Here is a 19,903-nt window from a genome sequence, read left to right as displayed (position 1 = left end):
TAAATTTTTAGGTTAAATATGTTTTTGGTCTCTTAACTTTCAGTGAAAATTGGAATTAGTCCTTTTTCAAAATTTTGGCCTAATTTAGTCCCCAAATTTTAGAAAATGTGTGAATTTAGTCATTTTAACTAAATTTTGTTAAATTTATTTAATGTTTCAAGTGGATTTCATGATAGCATCATGATAACATTTGAATTGTTTATATCATTTGACATATTTTTGCTTCAATGTTAATTAAGAAATACGTTTGAAACATCAAATAAAGTTAACAAAATTTGGTTAAAGGGACTAAATTCATACATTTCTAAAATTTAGAGACTAAATTAGTCTAAAGTTTTGAAGAGAGACTAATTTCAATTTTTACTTAAAATTAAGAGATAAAAACATATTTAAGCCTAAATTTTTATTGACTAATTTCTGATATGGAAAAAAAGTTATGGAAAAAACTAGTAGTATAAAGAAACTGTTAACACCATCAGAATATATAAAAGTTATGTAGTAAAAGAACGTGTAGAGTTTTTAAATAGAAGAATTACAATTTCTGAACCAAAGAGTAATTAGAAGAAAAGAAGAAAAACTTTGGGTATCCTTCCATCCATCAACTCCTACCTCCAATAACCATTTTGTTGCCGGAAGTTGCAGGAAAGACACATAATACAGAAAGAGGTTCGAATGTGAGCAGATAAATTAGGTTTCGTATGAGGAAGAGGGATTTCGAACTTAACATGTGTTTTCTTTCTTTCTCTGCTGAGTGACTCGCAAAATCACGTCATACCCATGATTTCACGAGTTTCTTTCACGATTTTACCCATTTCACCAAAATTAACTCGCAAATAGGTAGCAAAATCACAATTCGAATTGCCATTTTTGGTACCCTGGCTGTGACTTTTCACTCACTTTCTTGCTGTTTCCCCTGGCAGAAATTTGTTATCTAGAACTGGAATGGTGCTTATTCTACTTTTGTTACTCTCTCTCTCTCTCTCTCTCTCTCTCTCTCTCTGTATATCCATGTATTATTCAAAATGCTCATTTTAAATGCAATCTATCACTTGGTGACATTTGGTGCCCTTCTGTCAGATGGAAACATTTGGTGCATCGATTTCAGAGGTGAGGAATGTTGCAACAGGTAATTCCAATGACGGTACGGTTGAAATGGAGGGTTTCAAGCAACGTGTTGACGAGATAATTTCAAAGGTTGATAAGGCAAGTATATTTATTAAAAATTATTATGCAATTGTGTGTATTGTGCATCGTATTGGTGTTATATGTTAGTTTTTGGTAGGCTCAATTGGTGTTAGGAGATGACCAAGTAGAACAAATTGGAAAAGAGGTACTTAGTTAGGAACAGTGTACCTGGATTAATGTGGCCTAAAGGGAAAGAAAACTGTACAATACTCCGGCTGGATTGAGAGCCCAAACTCTCCCGCAATTCACAGACTTCCCTCCTTTATTTTTCTTTTTCCATCTTACTTTGGATGCAAGCTAAAAGTGCTTTTGGTAGCTTCTTTTTTTTGGAAATATAGAATTTTTTCCGATAGAGAAGCTCCCAAAAGCACTTACAACTTTGTATCCGAACATGTTTTTACTACATTTCTGCTAGGTACAACCACAACCATCTTTTACTCCTTATACCTCTTCTATTCCATGAACGATCTCCTACCACTTTTCAACAGTGAGTTATATTGAGGTTATGCTTTATCACCACTTTTTGAGCTTTCACATGATTTACTCCTAAGGAATCCATTCACGTGGTTGGTTCCTGTATGAGACAATTGACTAGTATATTACATGATTTTGATGGCTTATATATAGGTATCAATAACGAGATAGGATTTTAGTTTTATTTTTTATGTTTGCCTCTCCTTCTGTGGCTTGATTTTTAATTGACTGTGCTTCATGCATTATGTATTGATGCATATCCATTGCACAATTTATGGCCTTTTGGCATGCTGTGGTAAGACTACAATGCATGCTTCTGCCTCAATGGTTAGCATATTATGCATCTGGTCCTCTGATAAGGAGGCAATTTATGGCCTTTTGGCATGCTGTGGTAAGACTACAATGCATGCTGCTGCCTTTGTAAAAGTATGAGAACTTCATTCTTTCTGGAAGCATTTAGCTTGATGCCATGTTTGCAAACCACTCCCATCAACTTTGTGCAAAGTGAATGATCTGTAGAGCTTCTACATTTTGGGCTGTCTACTACTTTATTGTGCCTCACTTTATGGTTATAATATTATGCATATGATTGCATGACTCATGAGATTTTGATCTCTTATACGTAGAGGAGCTTTCATATAGAGCTATCTAGGACATTGAAAATGCAATTTGTTATCACATTTGTCAAAATTAAAACACATGGTCTTGAGCTTAGTAAACTTAAAGTCCTAGAGTGTAATCGTGTCAACTTGGAAAACATGTTAGATCCTTTTTTCCCAAGTGAAATGAGTTAAGATGTAATACTTTTTCACCATCATTTGGGGTCCAAGTTGTGTAATATCTTTTTGGATTTTAACAATTTGATACCTTCATTAAAGAATACTCTATATGTTTTGTCTATCTTTATATTTTTCTTGAATGAAATAAAATGTAATTTGGACAAGTTATCAAAATACACAAAAGTGATAATGCAAAAGAATATTTTCTTCTGAACTTTTTGCTATTTTGGGTTCAATTGAATTTTACATTTGTCCGCCAACTCTCATACACCTTAGCAAAATTCTCAAAATTAGAAGACAATAGTTTCTCTCTTGTTCACGTGCATTTGATATATATACATACATTGGTTGGATAATTTAGGAAACAAGCACAATCTATTCTAGGATACAAAAGTTTGAGATTGCAGGATTGCTGTGCTAATAAGAAACCAATATACAAAATTAAAACCAATATGAATAAAATCTAAATCTGTCTTAAATATCTCGACAAAAGTGATATAACAGAGAGAAAAAATAGACACTTAGTTGAAACTACACATGCTTTATTACTTGGTGCTAGTATACTTGTTCATTATTGGGGGTGATGTCATTCTTACAACTTGTTTTCCGAATGAACTTTTATTTCATGTTGCTCCTTGTGTTTTTTGAGTGTATTTTGTACATGACTTGTCTCTGGGTTTTGACAGATCATAGGCTAGAGCCACCTCCCATATTAGGTGAGTCCTTTTCATCAAGTGTCACTTGATGCTTTGGACACTTGCTGCAACCTAGGATTAGTGATGTTTGTCTTCTAAAATAGAATTTGACAGCTGACTAGCTTTACTTGGCCAGCTTTCTAGGCTTCATGATCTCCTGAATTCTCATGTTCAACCTGCTGGAAACACAATTAAAACACAATTCAAACCATGTGTGACTGTATATACTATTTTTGACAAGGCTGCTGAATATATGAAGGAAAGGGCTGCACTGGGTGGCTGGAAAACTGTGACAGCTGCTCGTAATATGATTCATGATGCATATATAGTTGAGCAATGTAGAATGAATAATCGCCATATACAGAATGGTAATTCATACTAAAACCAGAACCAAAAACAGTTAAAGAAAATATGGCTTAATAGCATGCACAAACTGGAAAATCAGAAAAATGATAACTAAACACAATTGGCTACAAAATTTCCAATTCCCACTACGCCAATTTGTTAGCAGTCCTTTAGTTGCATAAAGGCTAACAAAAATCTCAGTTTCTCCCTAATGTGTATAGGAAGCTAACCAAGGTATCTATCCAAAAAATTGTGTAACTTTGTAGCTAAAGTTGTGTCTAATTATCACCCTAGAAACCAAACAAACATAGGGGGAATGAAAAACGTAAACTCTACTCTAAAACAATGAAATGATAGCAAGTTATAAAGAAATATGAATGAAATGTGTTCTAGGTCCTAACACTACCTAAACTCGTGATTAAATGCAAAACTGAAAAGTGTTTGATAAAATGACTCAATGAAAACCTAGTTTTTACCAAGTTTTTGTTGAAATGCTTGAATGAACCAAACTATTATTTATGCAATGTGAATGACCTAGACAAGTTTCTATATGCTTAATTACGCATAATGAATGATTAAACCATGCTAAGAACTCCAAAATCACAAAATCATATGCTGAAATAAATGACAGCTAAATTTCTAGTGCATAAATTTTTTTGACAGCAAATGGATTATGCAGAAGTTTTGACAGCAACTAAAATCATGCATATTCTTAGGTCTGATGCAATGCTACTGTTCTAACCATGTTTCTATATGCCTAAGTATCTGAATGAAATGCTTAAACCACACTAAAAATAAATTCCCTTGCCAGTCTTCAACACCACTGACAATTCTGTCCAGGCCTCAATGTTGCAACTCCAAATGGTTCTCCATATACATATATACATCTATCTCTATATACTCTAGCCCTCTGGCTTTTTATCATAAACTTGGCCTCATTGCCATGTCTTTAAGCTCTTGTTCATGCTCCCAGTATCATGATAGGCTTATCTTAAAACATATTATTCAATAAGTCTATCTTCTAATACTTATGGTACTCATCATACAATACCACCTTGATGACCATATTGTTTGATGGTACTCTAGTTAGACTATTCACCCTTACACTTGGTGTGATTAATCCGACAAACATATCATGTGTTGATCTAAGTTAGGACATTCTCGATTATGCCAACTAATTTGTTTATAAATCCCCACTGTAAAATCTTTCCAACATTGAATTTCTCTCTGAAAAGTTTTAACTCTTTACTGTCACAAATTAGCTATAATAGAATGAGAACTCCCCCTTTTCATTTATATATCATTTTCATAACAGACCACATAAACACTTTAGCTAAGATACACATTCAGTTCTCATACATCACATACAATTCATATAAATTTCCAACGAATTCAAAGTATCACAGAATCTGGTTAAACAACACAAAATAATATACATTCAAGAGTTAGCTTCCCTTACCTGGAAGTTAGCTTTGAAATCTCTAGATTCTACCACTCCAACCTCAACAAAAGCACTTTTCAACTCGGACCCAGGTTACAACAACTCCTTCCTCATAAAACCTCTGTTAAGCTTGATATTCAAACAACAGGACTTAATCAGGTTATTGAGGAATTGAGAGAGTTCTTAGAGAGATAATGGATTTCTAGATAAAGATTTTTCCCAAAATGCTTGATGTGGCCGAATCTCACTTTTATAGCATGGGTTCATGCAATTCTCTAATCTGTTTGAGTTACACATAATAAACATTAAATACTTCCCTCGTGGATAGTTGTTTTCCACTTTCCTATTACTTCTGCTCCACCACTTCTGAAGTTTAGTGTGTTTATTATCTTTCAAATCAAGTGTTTACCTGTTAAGAACTTGTTTTCCATTTTTTGACAATTTACTCCACCACCGTTTGAAGAACCTGTTATATCTTGCCACATACTCATTTAATTTCTATATTATCTTGCCACCGTTTTAAGCATCTTTGTTAAACTCTACAAAAATATTTAATTGATATTTTAATATTTAAAGAATGAAAAGTTGCTTGTGTTTTCTGGGAATCAAGTTTAGGTTGGTTTTAATATGTATGTCAGTCACTTGTGTTTATGATTACTCTTGTTTTTGTCCCAACAGCTTGAGCAGAAAGTACATGATGTGGAGAACTTTTACTCGAGTGTGAATAAAAAGCAAACAAACATGCTTAAAGGTAATTCAACTACAAAGGATAAGGAGAAACATGTTCCAAGTATTAAGAAGCAACAACAGGATGCTTTAAAAAGAATGCAAGATCTTATGCGCCAGTTCGGCACAATACTACGCCAGGCAACTACTTTTCATTTATCAATGGTGTTTGTGTTGATATGCTGCAATATTTGAAACATGCTTTTTAGTGCAACTGTGTTAACGTGATAATTGTCTATTTAGTTAGATGTCATTCTTTGTGACATTTGTGGGATCATTGTGTTTGTTCTTATTTGGACTTATGCAGTGTTATAAAACATCTGTTATGGCAGCACCATAGCGGAAATTGGTGGCAGTTTTATAGCTTGCCACCACAACATGGCAGTGGCGATGCGGGTTTTGCATGGCGGCCGCTTTTTTTTATCACAGTTTGCTCAGCGCAGAATGGAGATGACTAAAAATGTGCAGTAGGAGAAGGAAACTCCATTGCAGGGATGATGTGGTAGGGTGGGAGAAGAAAACTTTATGCATAGGACAACAACACAAGGAGGAAACCCTAATTATTTCTTTTTTGTTTTTAGGTTAAAAGCCCAAATGATAATTTTGTTGAAAATTGGGATATACTTGGCCTAACAAAAATATTATAATAAAACACTAGTTATCTCTTCTCTTTGTTTTCTGTTGGGTTAAAAGCCCAAATGATAATTTTGTTGCAAATTGGGCCATATCTGACCCATCAAAAATATTATAATTTAACCTAATATTTTCACACTCGACCCACACCTCTCCATATTCTTTAGTCCTATTGCTGCTGCTTGCATTGACCTTAATGCTCATTGCTGCCCTCTAACCGCCATTGATTGCCTCAACTCTAGAGTGATTATTATATCTCTACAACAAACCTTTTCTTGGATAACCTTTGTTAGGCATGTAAATAATGAGGAAGAGTGGAATAGGGGTATTATAGAAGGAATGATAGGATATGGAAGGTTTATTGTAGGAGGAAAAATATAAATAGACCAATTAGTCCCTTGGAGAGGAGGACGATAATTTTGTAGTTTGAGCTTTGGCTCTTTGTGAAGGGGAAGCCCTTGAGGAGAGAGTGCTCTCTTATTTTGTGTTCTTTTTAGTCTATTCAATAAAGAATGTTACTGTTCTTTCTCTTTTCAATTCTGGATTCCTATCATATTGGTCTGACCTGTCGGATTCGAAGAGAAGGGGAAAGTTTGGCCTACAAGCAAGGAAGAGTTATGGCAGAGATGAAGACAAGTTTTGTCTATTACCAAGGAGATCCTACATGATTTGAGGAAGAATAAATAACTTCTTCAAGATATCAAGAAAGAAAAGAAAAAGGTAAAGACTGGTTTGGGTATTGTGAAAGATGGCTTGCAGGCAATAAAAGAGACCAAAGATCTTTTTCCAGATGGAGGATACAATTCAATCAAATAGGAAAAGCAAAGAGAAGAGGATGCCTTTGACAATAATGAACTTAATAATGGTGAGAAAGAACCAGTTTGCTTTGGGGTTAAAAGGATGGAGTTGCCCACATTGGAAGGGAATGATCCCCAAGATCAAATTGCAAGGACAACAAATGTTTTGGAAGTTCAAAAAATCAAAGGATCAACAAAAGTACATCTAATCCTTCACAGCATGGAAGAAGATGCAGTCCAAGGGATATAAATCTGGCAATAAAAAATCAAGAAAAGCAAGAAATTTTCCAAATGTGGGGAGAATTCAAGGAATGTAGGAGAGAAGAAGGAAGAACTGTTGCAAGCATGGTTATTAAAGTCGCGAGTTAACTCATTAACTCAGTCGAGTTTACGACTTCACTTAGTGCTTCCGAGTTAACTCAGAAGCAAACTCAGAAATGGTGTAGAATCGGTAGCCTTGTTGGTGGACTCAGTAGACTTGCTTGAAATCTCGAGCTTGCTTTCGATTTGGCGAGTTTGTGAAGAAATTTTTAAAATGTAAAATGAAGTCGTTTTTGGCACACCAGATTAGGTTTTTTGATTTAGGGCCAGTGACGAATCTCTCGCGATTCATCAGGTGCTGCTCTCGTTCTTGCCATTCATCTTCTTCGTTCCTTCTTGCGATCTCACTTGCACCCTAGCTCGAACTGTCATGAACGTGTTTGTTCGCCGGCACGAGCGCCTCGCTTGCTGTTGCCCACCATCTCCCTATCAGTGGTGGTCGCATGCCTCCTTCGTGTGCCTCTGTTTCGCACTCACCGGCGGTTGTCATCTCACAACTCTTATGTTTTTAAGTTCAACTTTGCGCTATTTTCAAAGTTATCTCTGCACTGTCCGAGTGCCTCTGTTAAGTAAAATGTTGTTGTGGTTAAGTTCTAAAGAAAGCCCTCTACTAGTTTTTATGTCTTGCAGTGAAAAACATATTTGGAACAAAATCAAATTCATTATTAGAGGATCACATGATTACACTTCTTTTTACATTTCAATTTATGTTTTATAATATTTATATGAACAATATTTTTATGATTCTATTTATTTGAAATTATATAATTTTGTGGAGTTATTTGAATTAAAATATTATTTATATAATTTTTTAATCTAAAGTAAACTCTTACGAGTTTACGATTCGAGTTTACGAGTCCAGCTTACCAGACTCTCACGAGTTTATGTAAACTCTCAAGTTTAACAACCTTGGTTGCAAGATCTCAAGAAAAGCAAGAAACTATCCAAAGGGGGAGAAAAGTCAATTAATATTGAAGAAAAGATGGAAGGATTAAATGAGGAAGGAGAAGAAATGCTAAGGCCCTGGACTACAAGAGTAGAGTTATCAACATTTGAGAGGAATGATCCTCTAGGATGGGTATCAAGAGCGGAGAAACATTTTCGGGTTCAAGTTATCACCTCAAGAAAAAAACTAGGTTTGGCTTCCACCAGAATGGAGGAAAATGCAATGATAAATTTTGAGGGTGGTGATAGGTAGATAAGAACCAGGAACCAGAAGCAGAGGATGAATCACATGATTTTAGTTTACTAAAAAGAAGTTCTGACTTGGGTGATAAATCTGATGATCAAGAATTTGAAGTGTTTCCTGTACGAGAAAAATTCATTGTAAACATTTTGCTTTTTTAGATATATGAAGATGCTCTTATAGCGGTTACTTACCAACATTCTGTAATTTTTACTCGTTGAGGCTGGTGAATATGTTGCTTTGATTCCTACGTCAATTGTTAGTGATGATCCAACAGTAAAAAACGAATGGGTTGTAAACAAATGGGTTGAGTACAAAACCAACGATGATAACCAACTTATGAAGGATGGAAACTAAACCTTTAAATTTGGCTTGTTGCAACATATCAGATGAAGATTACCAATATTTGCTTACTGTTGATGAAACAAATGCCAAGGAAAGTGACTCAATAATAGGTTTTGATGGAGTTCTTCAAATTGAACCAAATTCTAAGTCAATTGATGAACTACAAGATGAAGAATTGAAGGCAGCTAAACTAGAGTAGATTGAAGCAGGGAAAACATTTGTGTAAGCAGTGACACATGATCTCAGGAAAAAGGATGAAGCACTCCAACATCTTAAATTTTCAAGAGTACAACCTTGAGGACAAGGTTGTTCTAGCAAAGGAGAGTATTGTTAGGCATGTAAATAATGAGGAAGAGTGGAATAGGTATTATAGAAGGAATGATAAGATATGGAAGGTTTGTTATAGAAAGAAAATTAAAAGGAAGCGGTGAATAGAGAAAGGAATGGAAAAATAAGTGGATGCACGACTGTCAGTTGGGAGTTGGTCCATATAATTAGACCAATTAATCCCTTGGAGAGGAGGATGATAATTTTGTTGTTTGAGCTTTGGATCTTTGTGAAGGGGAAACCCTTGGAGGAAAGAGTGCTCTCCTATTTTGTGTTTTTTTCAGTCTATTCAAAAAAGAATATTACTCTTATTTCTCTTTTCAATTCTAGGTTCCTATCAACCTTTAATGTACTTTAATGTACGAATAACAACTTTTAGTGATCTATACATGGAGAATAAAGAAATTGACTCACTACACTAACTGCAAAGGAAATGTTAGGCCAAGTATAAGATATTTCAATTTTCCAACTAATGTTATGTACTTAACATGATCTGAGAGTGTCTCCTCTTGATTGGGTAGGAGTTTGGCATTGACATCCATGGGTGTCAAAAAACTTCAAATTCATTAACCCAATTTCTTCCAAAATATTTAATGCATATTTTCTTTGAGAAATAACAATTCCATTGTTGGATTGTGCTACCTCCATCTTCAAGAAATATGAGTTTGCTAAGGTCTTTGGTCTAAAAGTGGTGATAAAGGTGATGTTTGTTTTACTTGTGAGATTTGTCTAACTGCGAGCCATATCAAATTATTTAACAATAGTGCAAAATTTGCCAAACCAAGCCCTAGGCTACTGCTTAAGGCCATATAAAAATTTGCAGAGACTACATATCAATCCAAAAGACTTCCCTTGGGTAACAAAACCTAGAAGTTGCTCCACATAAATATATTTCTCCAAATCATCATGAAGAAAAGCATTTTTACCTTTAGTTGATAAAGTGGCCAATGTTGAAGTGCACCCATGGCTATGAATAAGTGAAAATGGCCATCTTCGCAATTGAAGAAAAAGTATCACCATAGTCCAACCAAGACTTTGAGTATAACCTTTGGCCACTAGGTGAACTTTGAGACAATCAGTAGTGCCATCATGACCAACTTTACTAGCAAAATCAATCTACAACCAACAATAGAGTAAGGGAATAAGTTCCCAAGTTCCACTATTATGAAGAACATTTATTTCATCAAGTATGGCCTGACGTCAATCAGATTCGGCTAAGGCATCACCTACAAATTTTGGAATTGACATAGAAGAAATTGGGGAAATACAAGTGCAAAGTGATGGAAATAACCTATGATAACTCAAAGTAGTATAATAAAGAGAGGGATTACGGGTAGAGCGTATACCTATATGTAGGGCTATAGGATGATTTGATTCAATTGTTGGAGTAGGAGGGGATGAAGGTGTTGACACTAGAAGAGAGTCATTCGGTGGACGATTGAGAATCTATCGACGTGTATACACTTGAAGAGATGGTGGAGGTGAGGAATTTGTAGGTATATTAAACACAATAGAAGGATCATAGATAACTATGCTCATGACTTCGTTAGATGGAGACGCAATAGGAGAAGGAAGAAGATGAATAGTACTAACACCATGTAAGGAGGTAAATAACCTGAAGTAGACAAAGCAGAGAAAATATTTCAATTCAGTAATGTGATCTGTGACACCTGAGTCTAGAATCTAAGGGCGAAGCGAGTTGTAGTGATGCCAACAAATGATGTACCTATGTGTGCAACAAAAGTAGTGGAATCAAAGTTTTGACGATTCTCATACCATTTGAGAAATTTGTTGAAGATAGCATGATGTTCTAAAGTATTAAATGAAGTGGGATCCAAATGAGATGGTTGCGAGGGAGCAACTTGTGCAATCGCAACAAATCGAGGAAGATGACCATGTAAGGCATAATCGATCAATTCTGTGTTCGAGCTTTTAAGAATGTTCACACCCATGACACCCTTTTCCTGGCTTGCAAGGGAAATTGCGATCATAATGCTGAAGAGTGATCAGAGGTGACTAAAGAGAGTATTTTAGTGGTTGACTTACAAGACATGCAATAAATGGAACAAAAGGTAGGTACAACTAGGGATCCCAAAATCTAATCACAAACACGTGAATAATCGCTAGGAAATCCATGTAAGGCTAACAACATGAAAGACTTTGATCGTGTCTCTAGTTCATGAGAAGGAGTGGAGTTAGTAGACAATAAATCATTGAAGTCATGGAGAAGAAGATGAACTTTACCCAACTATTCAGCCATTATATTGTTAACACTTTTGGAAGCAACAATATTTAAGATATTTTGACAAAAACTATAAAGACGTTAAGTATCATTGGTGTACAATAAATATGTCATGTTTCCAAACTTTTGAACATGTCTCAGAGGCTTTTAGTGATGGATCACTTGATAAAATTAACTTTCATTTTTAAGATTCTTCTATGTAAAAACAATATTCGTAAAACATTTTATGCCAAGTATTGTTATTGTTAAGAATGAGACTTTAAACCTAACTTAACCCTACAAAACTGAGGTTTGATGTGAGACTTCTAACACACCCCGCCCATGCCGAGACATACATCACTAACATGGGGTCTACACATTAATGGATGGTCCGATAACAGGTGGAAAAATAAACCCAACAAACAACAAATTTCGCTAGAATAGGCTAACTCATGGATCTAATACAATGTTAAGAAGTGGAGTTTTAGCTTAACTTTACAAAACTGGTTTGTAAGGTAAGGTTTGCATCCACTTATACATTATAAACTCGTCTTATCTTTAGTCGATGTGAGATTTCCAACATAACCCCTCACATCGAGTCATACTCGAGCATGGGACTACATTAATGAGTGGTCCAATAGCGGGTGAAACTATAGACCAAACAAATAACAAATCTCGCTCAAACTCATGCTTTGATTCCATGTTAAAAATTGAACTTTAAGCCTAACTCAACCCTACAAAACTGGTTTGTATTGCATCCACCTATATATATATATTTGAAATTGGCCTTATTTCTAGTTGATGTGAGACTTCCAACACACTCCCTTGTGTCGAGAGGCATATACATCTAGTTCGGATAGGCTCAAACTCATGGCTCTTACTTAGGCTTAAAGTCCACTTCTTAACAGTTATATTTGATTTGGTGTTGTTATGTGGCTTGGTTACTTCAACTTATCTCTAATTTTTCCTGTAAAACCTGTTATGTAATGTTTGATTGTTTGTAAATTGAGTAGTTTAGACTCTACTTTAGTGTAGGGTAATCTCTTCAAATTATGAAATCAGTTCTTTAATAATTGGTCTCTTATGCCAGATCACACAACACAAGTGGGCTTGGCCTTTTATGCAGCCTGTGGATGTGGAGGGGCTTGGTTTACATGATTATTACGAGGTATGATTAATATATGCATTTCCCCATGTTACTCTTGCATTAGCATTGTCTTTTTTTGGGTATTTTGTTGCTAATATTTATAGACTTTTAAGGTTTTCGTATATTTCATTGTGCAATGCTTGTTGAGAGAAAACATGGGATACATTTGATAAATTTTGTGTCTGACTTATGAATGGAAGCTTTTATTTAGAATGAATTGTAAAGATAAAGTTAACATTAAGCCTAATTTATATACATACTATTGTTGATCTATGATAATATTTGTAAATACTTTATTTCGTATTCTCTAACATATTGCATGGTTATCAATCTTGCGTGTTAACTCGAAAAACACAAACGAGTTTACTAGACGAGTTTACAATTCTTAAATCCATTGCTTGAGTTGACTCAAAAGGAAACTTGTTTTTGAAGCAAGATCGATAGGCTTGATGTGAACTCAGTGAACTCGACCAAACTCGTGAGCTTGCAATTGAGTTGACAAGTTTGGAAGGGTTTTCTTTTTATCGCGAAATGACTCCAATGATTGTCATTGTAGAGATGGTATTTGAGTGTGAGCTGTCAAAAGCCATGGGAAAAGAACCTAAAATGGGGTTAAAAGGTGTCACTTGGGTGTGAGGAAGGAGTCAGAGGGTGCTTCGACAAGGTGGTTGTGCTGAAAATGGAAAAACAATGCAATATGAGACGGCTGGGTGAAACGAAGTTTGGTGGTAGCCAGAGGAAGGCGGTTCTGGTCACAATGGTCACCAGATTAAAGGGACACTTGGTGGTGGGGGAAAGGGGCACATAATAGCTGCGAGTACCGTTCACCCGATAAAAAAAGAACACTGAAGACCAAAAAACAAAAAAACCTAAACTAGTAATACCATATAGAAGAGTATATTTGCTTAATGTATTATGTCTAATGCAGACTACAAAATGTGTATTTATATTAATTTACAGAATCAAATATAATAAATTTCTACCTAACAATTACGGATCAATCATCTTAATTTGCTAGAATATGTAACTGTTAATTTTCTACAAATTTGTTTACATTCTAATAGAAACATTTGCTCCAATTGATATAGTCGAGGTTATTATCTCTAGCGGCTAATTATGATTGGAACTTGCCACAATTTGATAAAAAAATTGTCTTTCTTCATGGGGACTTGAATAGGAGATTTACATGGAATTTTCCCCTGGTGGGAAAACCTGTGCCAAAGCTGCAAAAAGTATTTATGGACTAAAATCTTGAGAAACATGTAGAACTATATTTATTTCAATACCTATTATTACAACATACTAATGTATTTATGGGAGTAAAAGTTAGGCACCTCCTTAAGTTAGGCACCTCTAAGTTAGGCACCTCCTATGTTAGGCACCCCTAAGTTAGGCACCTCATACCTAAATAATTATAGAAAAATACTTAGTAAGTTTTTCTCTAATTACAACACTCCCCCTCAAGTTGGTAAATGAATATCAATCATTCCCAACTTGCTTACAAGATCTTGAAATCTTCCCTGAGGTAGCCCTTTTGTAAAAATATCTGCTAGCTGAAGACCTGTTGGAACATGAGTTGTAATCATAAAGCCTCTGTCTAGATTATCTTTTATAAAGTGTCTGTCAATCTCAATGTGCTTTGTCCTATCATGTTGTACTGGATTATGAGCAATGCTTATGGCAGACTTATTGTCACAGTATAGTTGCACAGGACTGTCTATCTTAATTTTAAGATCATCCAAAATGATTTTCATCCAAAGTCCTTCACACATTCCTTGAGCAAGGGCTCGAAATTCAGCTTCTGCACTAGAGCGAGATACTCTGTCTTGCTTTTTGCTCCTCCATGTTACCAGACTATTTCCAAGAAACATACAATACCCAGAAGTAGATTTTCTATCAGTAATAGACCCTGCATAATCAGCATCAGTATATATTTTCATACCTAATGTGTCTTCCCTTTTAAACAACAATCCCTTCCCTGGACTTGACTTCAAGTATTGGAGAATTTTATCAACTGCTTGCATGTGTCTATTTCTTGGATCATGCATGAATTGGCTTACTACACTAACTGCATAGGCAATGTCTGGTCTTGTGTGTGATAGATAGATTAGTTTTCCTACTAATCGTTGATACTGGGTCTTCTCTACAGGAGCACTTTCTTCACTTCCAATTCTATGATTCTGTTCTATAGGAATTGTTGAAGTTCGACATCCCAATTTTCCCGTTTCTTTGAGGAGATCAAGTACATATTTCCTTTGGGAGATGAATATTCCTTCCTTGGAGTAAGCAACCTCTATTCCAAGAAAGTATTTAAGTTTTCCTAGGTCTTTCATTTCAAATTGAGCTGCCAGTTTTTCTTTTAATGCCAACTTTTCTGCTTCGTCATCTCCTGCAATAATCATGTCATCCACATAGACAAGCAATAGGTTGAGTTTACCTGTGTAGATGAATGTTTTATGAACAGAGTGTGGTCTCCTTGGCTTTGTCTGTATCCCAAGGAAATCATTGCTTTTGTAAATCTTCCAAACCATGCTCTAGGGGATTGCTTAAGACCATACAATGCTTTCTTTAGGAGACAAACCTTGTTTCGTTCATTTTTCACTTCAAACCCTGGGGGAATATCCATGTAAACTTCCTCTTCCAGATCTCCGTGAAGAAAGACATTCTTTACATCCAACTTGTGTAAGTCCCATCTAAAATGAGCCGCCAAAGCAAGAATAACTCGAACTGTATTCATCTTTGCCACAGGAGCAAATGTCTCCTCATAGTCAATCCCATAGGTTTGAGTATAGCCTTTTGCCACCAGTCTCGCTTTATATCTTTCTATTGTTCCATCCGCCTTATGTTTCACTGTGAATAGCCATCTACATCCTACTGCCTTCTTGTCTCTTGGCTTGTCAACAATTTCCCAAGTTGAATTTCTTTCTAATGCATTCATCTCTTCTTTCATGGCTTGAGTCCAATGTTCAAGTTTCATGGCTTCTTGGATTGAGGTAGGAATTTTTGTTGTATCAATGGCAGCAATAAAACTTCTATGCTTATCAGAGAGATTGTTAGTGCAAACATGTTGAGAAATGGGATATTTAGCACATGATCTCCTTTCTTTTCTCAATGCAATGGGCAAGTCATCAGTAATACTTACCTCATCGATGTTGTCTTCAGGGATTCTCACCTCCGGATTAGACAATTTTTCTTGCTCTAGAGTCGAAGTGGGTTGTTTTCTTCTTTCATATTTTTGACCAAAAAATTTGTCTTCTTCTTCATCCTTATTATGGATCCTGATAGTTTCATTGCTCAGTTCTTGGGCATCCTGCGAAGACTGACATGGTAATGACAAGAAGGAGAGTTCATCCATTTCAAGTGTTTTCTCCCCCTGAAGTGGTGAACTGACATAAAAGGACTGTGTTTCATGAAATGTGACATCCATGCTGATAAAGATGCGACGACTCTGAGGATGATAACATTTGTACCCTTTTTTATTAGAAGGATACCCTATAAAGATACATTTAAGGGCTTTTGGATCTAATTTGCTACGATTAGGGTGATGAGAGTGAACAAAAGCAATACATCCAAAAATTCTACTAGGCAGACTTGATATTAAAGGGGAAGAAGGAACAAAAGACAATAAAGACTCTATAGGACTAATGCCGTTTAAGACACGGGTAGGTAACCTATTGATGAGATATGTGGCAGTTAACACTGCTTCCCCCCAGTAAATTTTTGGAACAGACATTTGAAAAAGAAGAGCTCTAGTTACTTCAAGGAGATGACGATTCTTTCTCTCTGCAATCCCATTTTGTTGAGGAGTGTTTACACATGTAAGTTCATGAACAATACCATTATGAGAGAAAAAATTGAGGAATTCATGATTAACATATTCAGTACCATTATTGATATTTCTTCCAAATTGATTTTGGACAAGATGAAAAAATTTAACGAAAGATTTGGAAAACTTCAGATTTATTGTTCATAAGGTATGTCCATGTGACACGAGTGCAATCGTCAATAAAGGTAACAAACCATTTTGCTCTAGAAATAGATGCGACAACTGGTCCCCAAACATCAGTGTGAATTAAATCAAAAGGAGAAGTACTCTTTTTATTACTAATAGAATAAGATGCACGATGATGTTTTGATAATTGACAAATATCACAATTAAAAGACTCAACAGACTCATTGGTAAACAAATGGGGAAATAAAGACTTGATAACGTTAAATGAAGGATGTCCAAGCCTTTTATGATGAAGCCATATTTGAGAGTTTGCCCACGTCTCAGATGTAGCTTGTAGACTCAAAATATTTGTTGTGCTTTGGTCATTAGTCTCTAATAGATACAACCCACTTTGCTCCTTAGCAGTTAAAATCGTCTTCCCCGTGGCAAGATCCTGAAAAACACAATGAGTGGAGAAAAATATTACTGAACAATTTAAATCCTTTGTGAGTTTTTGCACAGAGATAAGATTATTGGCTAATTGTGGAACATGTAAAACGCCCTTTAATATAATGGATGATTCCAAAACTATATTCCCAGAGCCACATATAGGTATACCCTGACCATTCGCAACAGTAATAAGTTGTTCTTTACTGCTTTCATCATATGAGTTGAAAGACACACGACAATGTGTCATATGATCAGTTGCTCCTGAATCAAGAATCCAAATACCTTGAGTCATATTACCAACAGTATTGAGACAAATCTTACCTTTCATGGACAGAGTACATGATCCAGAGGGCTTACTCATTGATTCAACCATTGCTTTCAAGCGGTCGAGTTCTTCCTTATAAGCTTTCATGTCAAGATCTGGTGGTGGAGAAACATTAGATTGATTGGTGGCTTCCTGTTCTGAGGTAGTGTGATTTACCCATTTTTGAGTAGGCCCTTTGTTATTCCTCATACGCTCTAGAACATTACTTTTACCATGGAGTCTGAAGCATGTTTCTTTGGTATGTCCAGATCTTCTACAAAATGAACAATAATCTCCACGATTTCCTGTTTCAAATGACTTTCCTCCAGTATAATAATCTCCACGATTTCCTCTTTCAAATGACTTTCCTCCAGTGCTCGTTCCTTTGTGGAATCCCTTTCCGGTTGTCATGGCAGAGCCTGTGTTGGAGATCCCCCCATCAAGCATGACAGCTCTTCGAGTTTCTTCTCCTCTTACCATAAAAAATACTTCTGATAAGGAAGATAATTTTTCTCTTCCTAAGATCTGTACCCTGATTGGGTCATACTCTTGATTTAGGCCATGGAGAAATTTAAAGATTCTTCCTCTTTCCACGACTTCAGCATGTGCGGCAGCATCTGTCTTACACATCTTTATTGTTTGGTATTGATCTAATTCAATCCAAAGACCATTCAAAATTCCATGATATTCTGATACAGAATGTGAGCCCTGTTTTGTTCTAAATATCCTGCTTTCAATGTCATAACATGCAGCAAAATCCTTTTTTAATGAAAAAGTATTTTGTAAATCATCCCATATCTCCTTGGCAGAAGAATGAAACATGTAATTTCGACTTATCTCAGGAACCATGGAATGCCACATCCAAGTCATAATTAGTGAATCTTCATTGTCCCACATTAGGAAGTTTGAGTCATCTTGTTCTGGTCCTCCACCATCTATGTGGTCTAGTCTTGAACGACCCTTGAGAATCCTTCGAATGTACTGGCTCCATTGTAAGAAATTCCGCCCATCCAACCGATAGGCACCTATCATATTTGGAAGATCATTAGGACCCAAAGGAATAAATTTTACCTCAGACATCCTTGGGAATGCAATCTGGGGACCCTATCTGTTGACGAAACAGTGGAAAACGGTGCCGGACAGCGGCAAACGGCGCCAGACAGCGGCAAACGGTGCCAGACAGCGGCAAATGGTGCCAGACAGCGGCAAACGGCGCCTGGACGGCGGCAAACGGTGTCGACAGCGACAAACGGCGCCTGGACAGCAACGAACGGTGTCTGGACAGCGACAAACGGTGCCTGGACAGCGACAAACGGTGCCGGACAGCGGCACAAGGCGTCGGGCAGCGGCACAAGGCGTCGGACAGCGGCACAAGGCGTCGGACAGCGGCAAACGGCGCCGGACAGCGGAAAAACAGCCTGGGCAGTGGAAAACAGTGTGGGCTACACAGAATAATATGGAGCAGTACTTCAAAACTCAGATTTACTCCGATCTGAGCCAAAATGGGTTGTCATCGGCCCTTGTAACGGAATGAGGAGGCTCCGGCGACTCCTTCTGTGACGTCGGCGGCGAGTGGGTCTCGCCGGAACTAGGCGCGTGGGCTACACGCGCCGGCAAGGCTGGTTGTGCGTGGCGGCACGTGGCGGCTCGTGGCAACGTCTTCTCCGGAGCGATTTGCAATGTTGTGTTTGCTGCAGATAGGCGTCCCTTTCTGTCCTATCAGTGATTCCAATAGTTTCTGCTACAGTTGAAGTGGCTGGATAGCTGCTGTTGCTGGTGGCTGGTAGCTTATCAGTGCAGCGGAAACAGAGCTCCCATGATCGGGAGCTCTGATACCATCTTGAGAAACATGTAGAACTATATTTATTTCAATACCTATTATTACAACATACTAATGTATTTATAGGAGTAAAAGTTAGGCACCTCCTTAAGTTAGGCACCTCTAAGTTAGGCACCTCCTATGTTAGGCACCCCTAAGTTAGGCACCTCATACCTAAATAATTATAGAAAAATACTTAGTAAGTTTTTCTCTAATTACAACATAAAACAATTACCACGAGCTAGTTTTGGAAGGTTTACTGAAGTTATGATAGGTTTGGGCTTCAAACAAAGCCAAGGAGATCACATGTGGTTAGAAACACTAAGTCAGGGGTAGTAACAATGTTACTAGTGTATGTGGATGATATTTAAGTGATTGGTGGTGATGAAGAGAAGCGACAACTATTAAGCCAACATTTAGCAAAGGAGTTTGAAATCAAGATCTTAGGAAAATTGAATTATATTTTGAATTGAAGTAGCCCATTCTAAAAAATGGGTATTTTAATATCCAAACTTTCAAGTAGACCAAATGATCCAAATCTGAAGTTGGGAAGTGCAGAGACACTGCTAAAAAGGAAATGTACTCGAGATTAGTTAACAAACTCATATTAATAAGACACTACACCTGATGTTGCATTTGCATTGAGTCTAGTGAGCCAATTCATGCACCAACCAAATGAGATTAACTTACGGGCTCAGTTAGAATTGTGCAATATCTGAATGACACTGCTTGCAATGGAATTCTGTTGAAACGAAATGGGCATGTAAATCTCAAAGT

The 19,903-nt window shown here is 36.5% G+C and overlaps 2 protein-coding genes across 4 annotated transcripts in view; one reads left to right on the top strand and one right to left on the bottom strand.

Moving 5' to 3' along the window:
* Nucleotides 1–530: 530 nt before the first annotated feature.
* LOC108345604 (transcription factor GTE1) overlaps nt 531–19,903 on the top strand; it is a 31,209-nt gene continuing 11,836 nt past the window's right edge. The window contains exons 1-4 of one of the 3 annotated variants that reach the window (XM_017584224.2): nt 531–945; nt 1,078–1,203; nt 5,598–5,786; nt 12,566–12,643. In XM_017584224.2, coding sequence (XP_017439713.1) covers nt 943–945; nt 1,078–1,203; nt 5,598–5,786; nt 12,566–12,643 — 396 coding nt within the window. In that variant the 5' untranslated portion in view covers nt 531–942. Of the gene's footprint in view, nt 946–1,077; nt 1,204–3,136; nt 3,155–5,597; nt 5,787–12,565; nt 12,644–19,903 lie in introns of those variants that run through there. The other 2 variants (XM_052866982.1, XM_052866983.1) reach the window with 2 other exon arrangements.
* On the bottom strand, nt 16,695–18,799 carry LOC128193487 (uncharacterized). The gene is made up of 2 exons (XM_052866984.1): nt 17,325–18,799; nt 16,695–17,007 (listed from the first exon to the last, which is right to left on the bottom strand). Exons 1-2 carry the CDS (start codon nt 18,385–18,387, stop codon nt 16,973–16,975), a joined length of 1,098 nt encoding a protein of 365 aa, XP_052722944.1. The 5' UTR covers nt 18,388–18,799; the 3' UTR covers nt 16,695–16,972.

This window comes from Vigna angularis, chromosome 8 (genome assembly GCF_016808095.1).
Source record: "Vigna angularis cultivar LongXiaoDou No.4 chromosome 8, ASM1680809v1, whole genome shotgun sequence".
Classification (NCBI taxonomy): Eukaryota; Viridiplantae; Streptophyta; class Magnoliopsida; order Fabales; family Fabaceae; genus Vigna; species Vigna angularis.
This window is presented reverse-complemented; position numbering and strand designations above follow the sequence as displayed.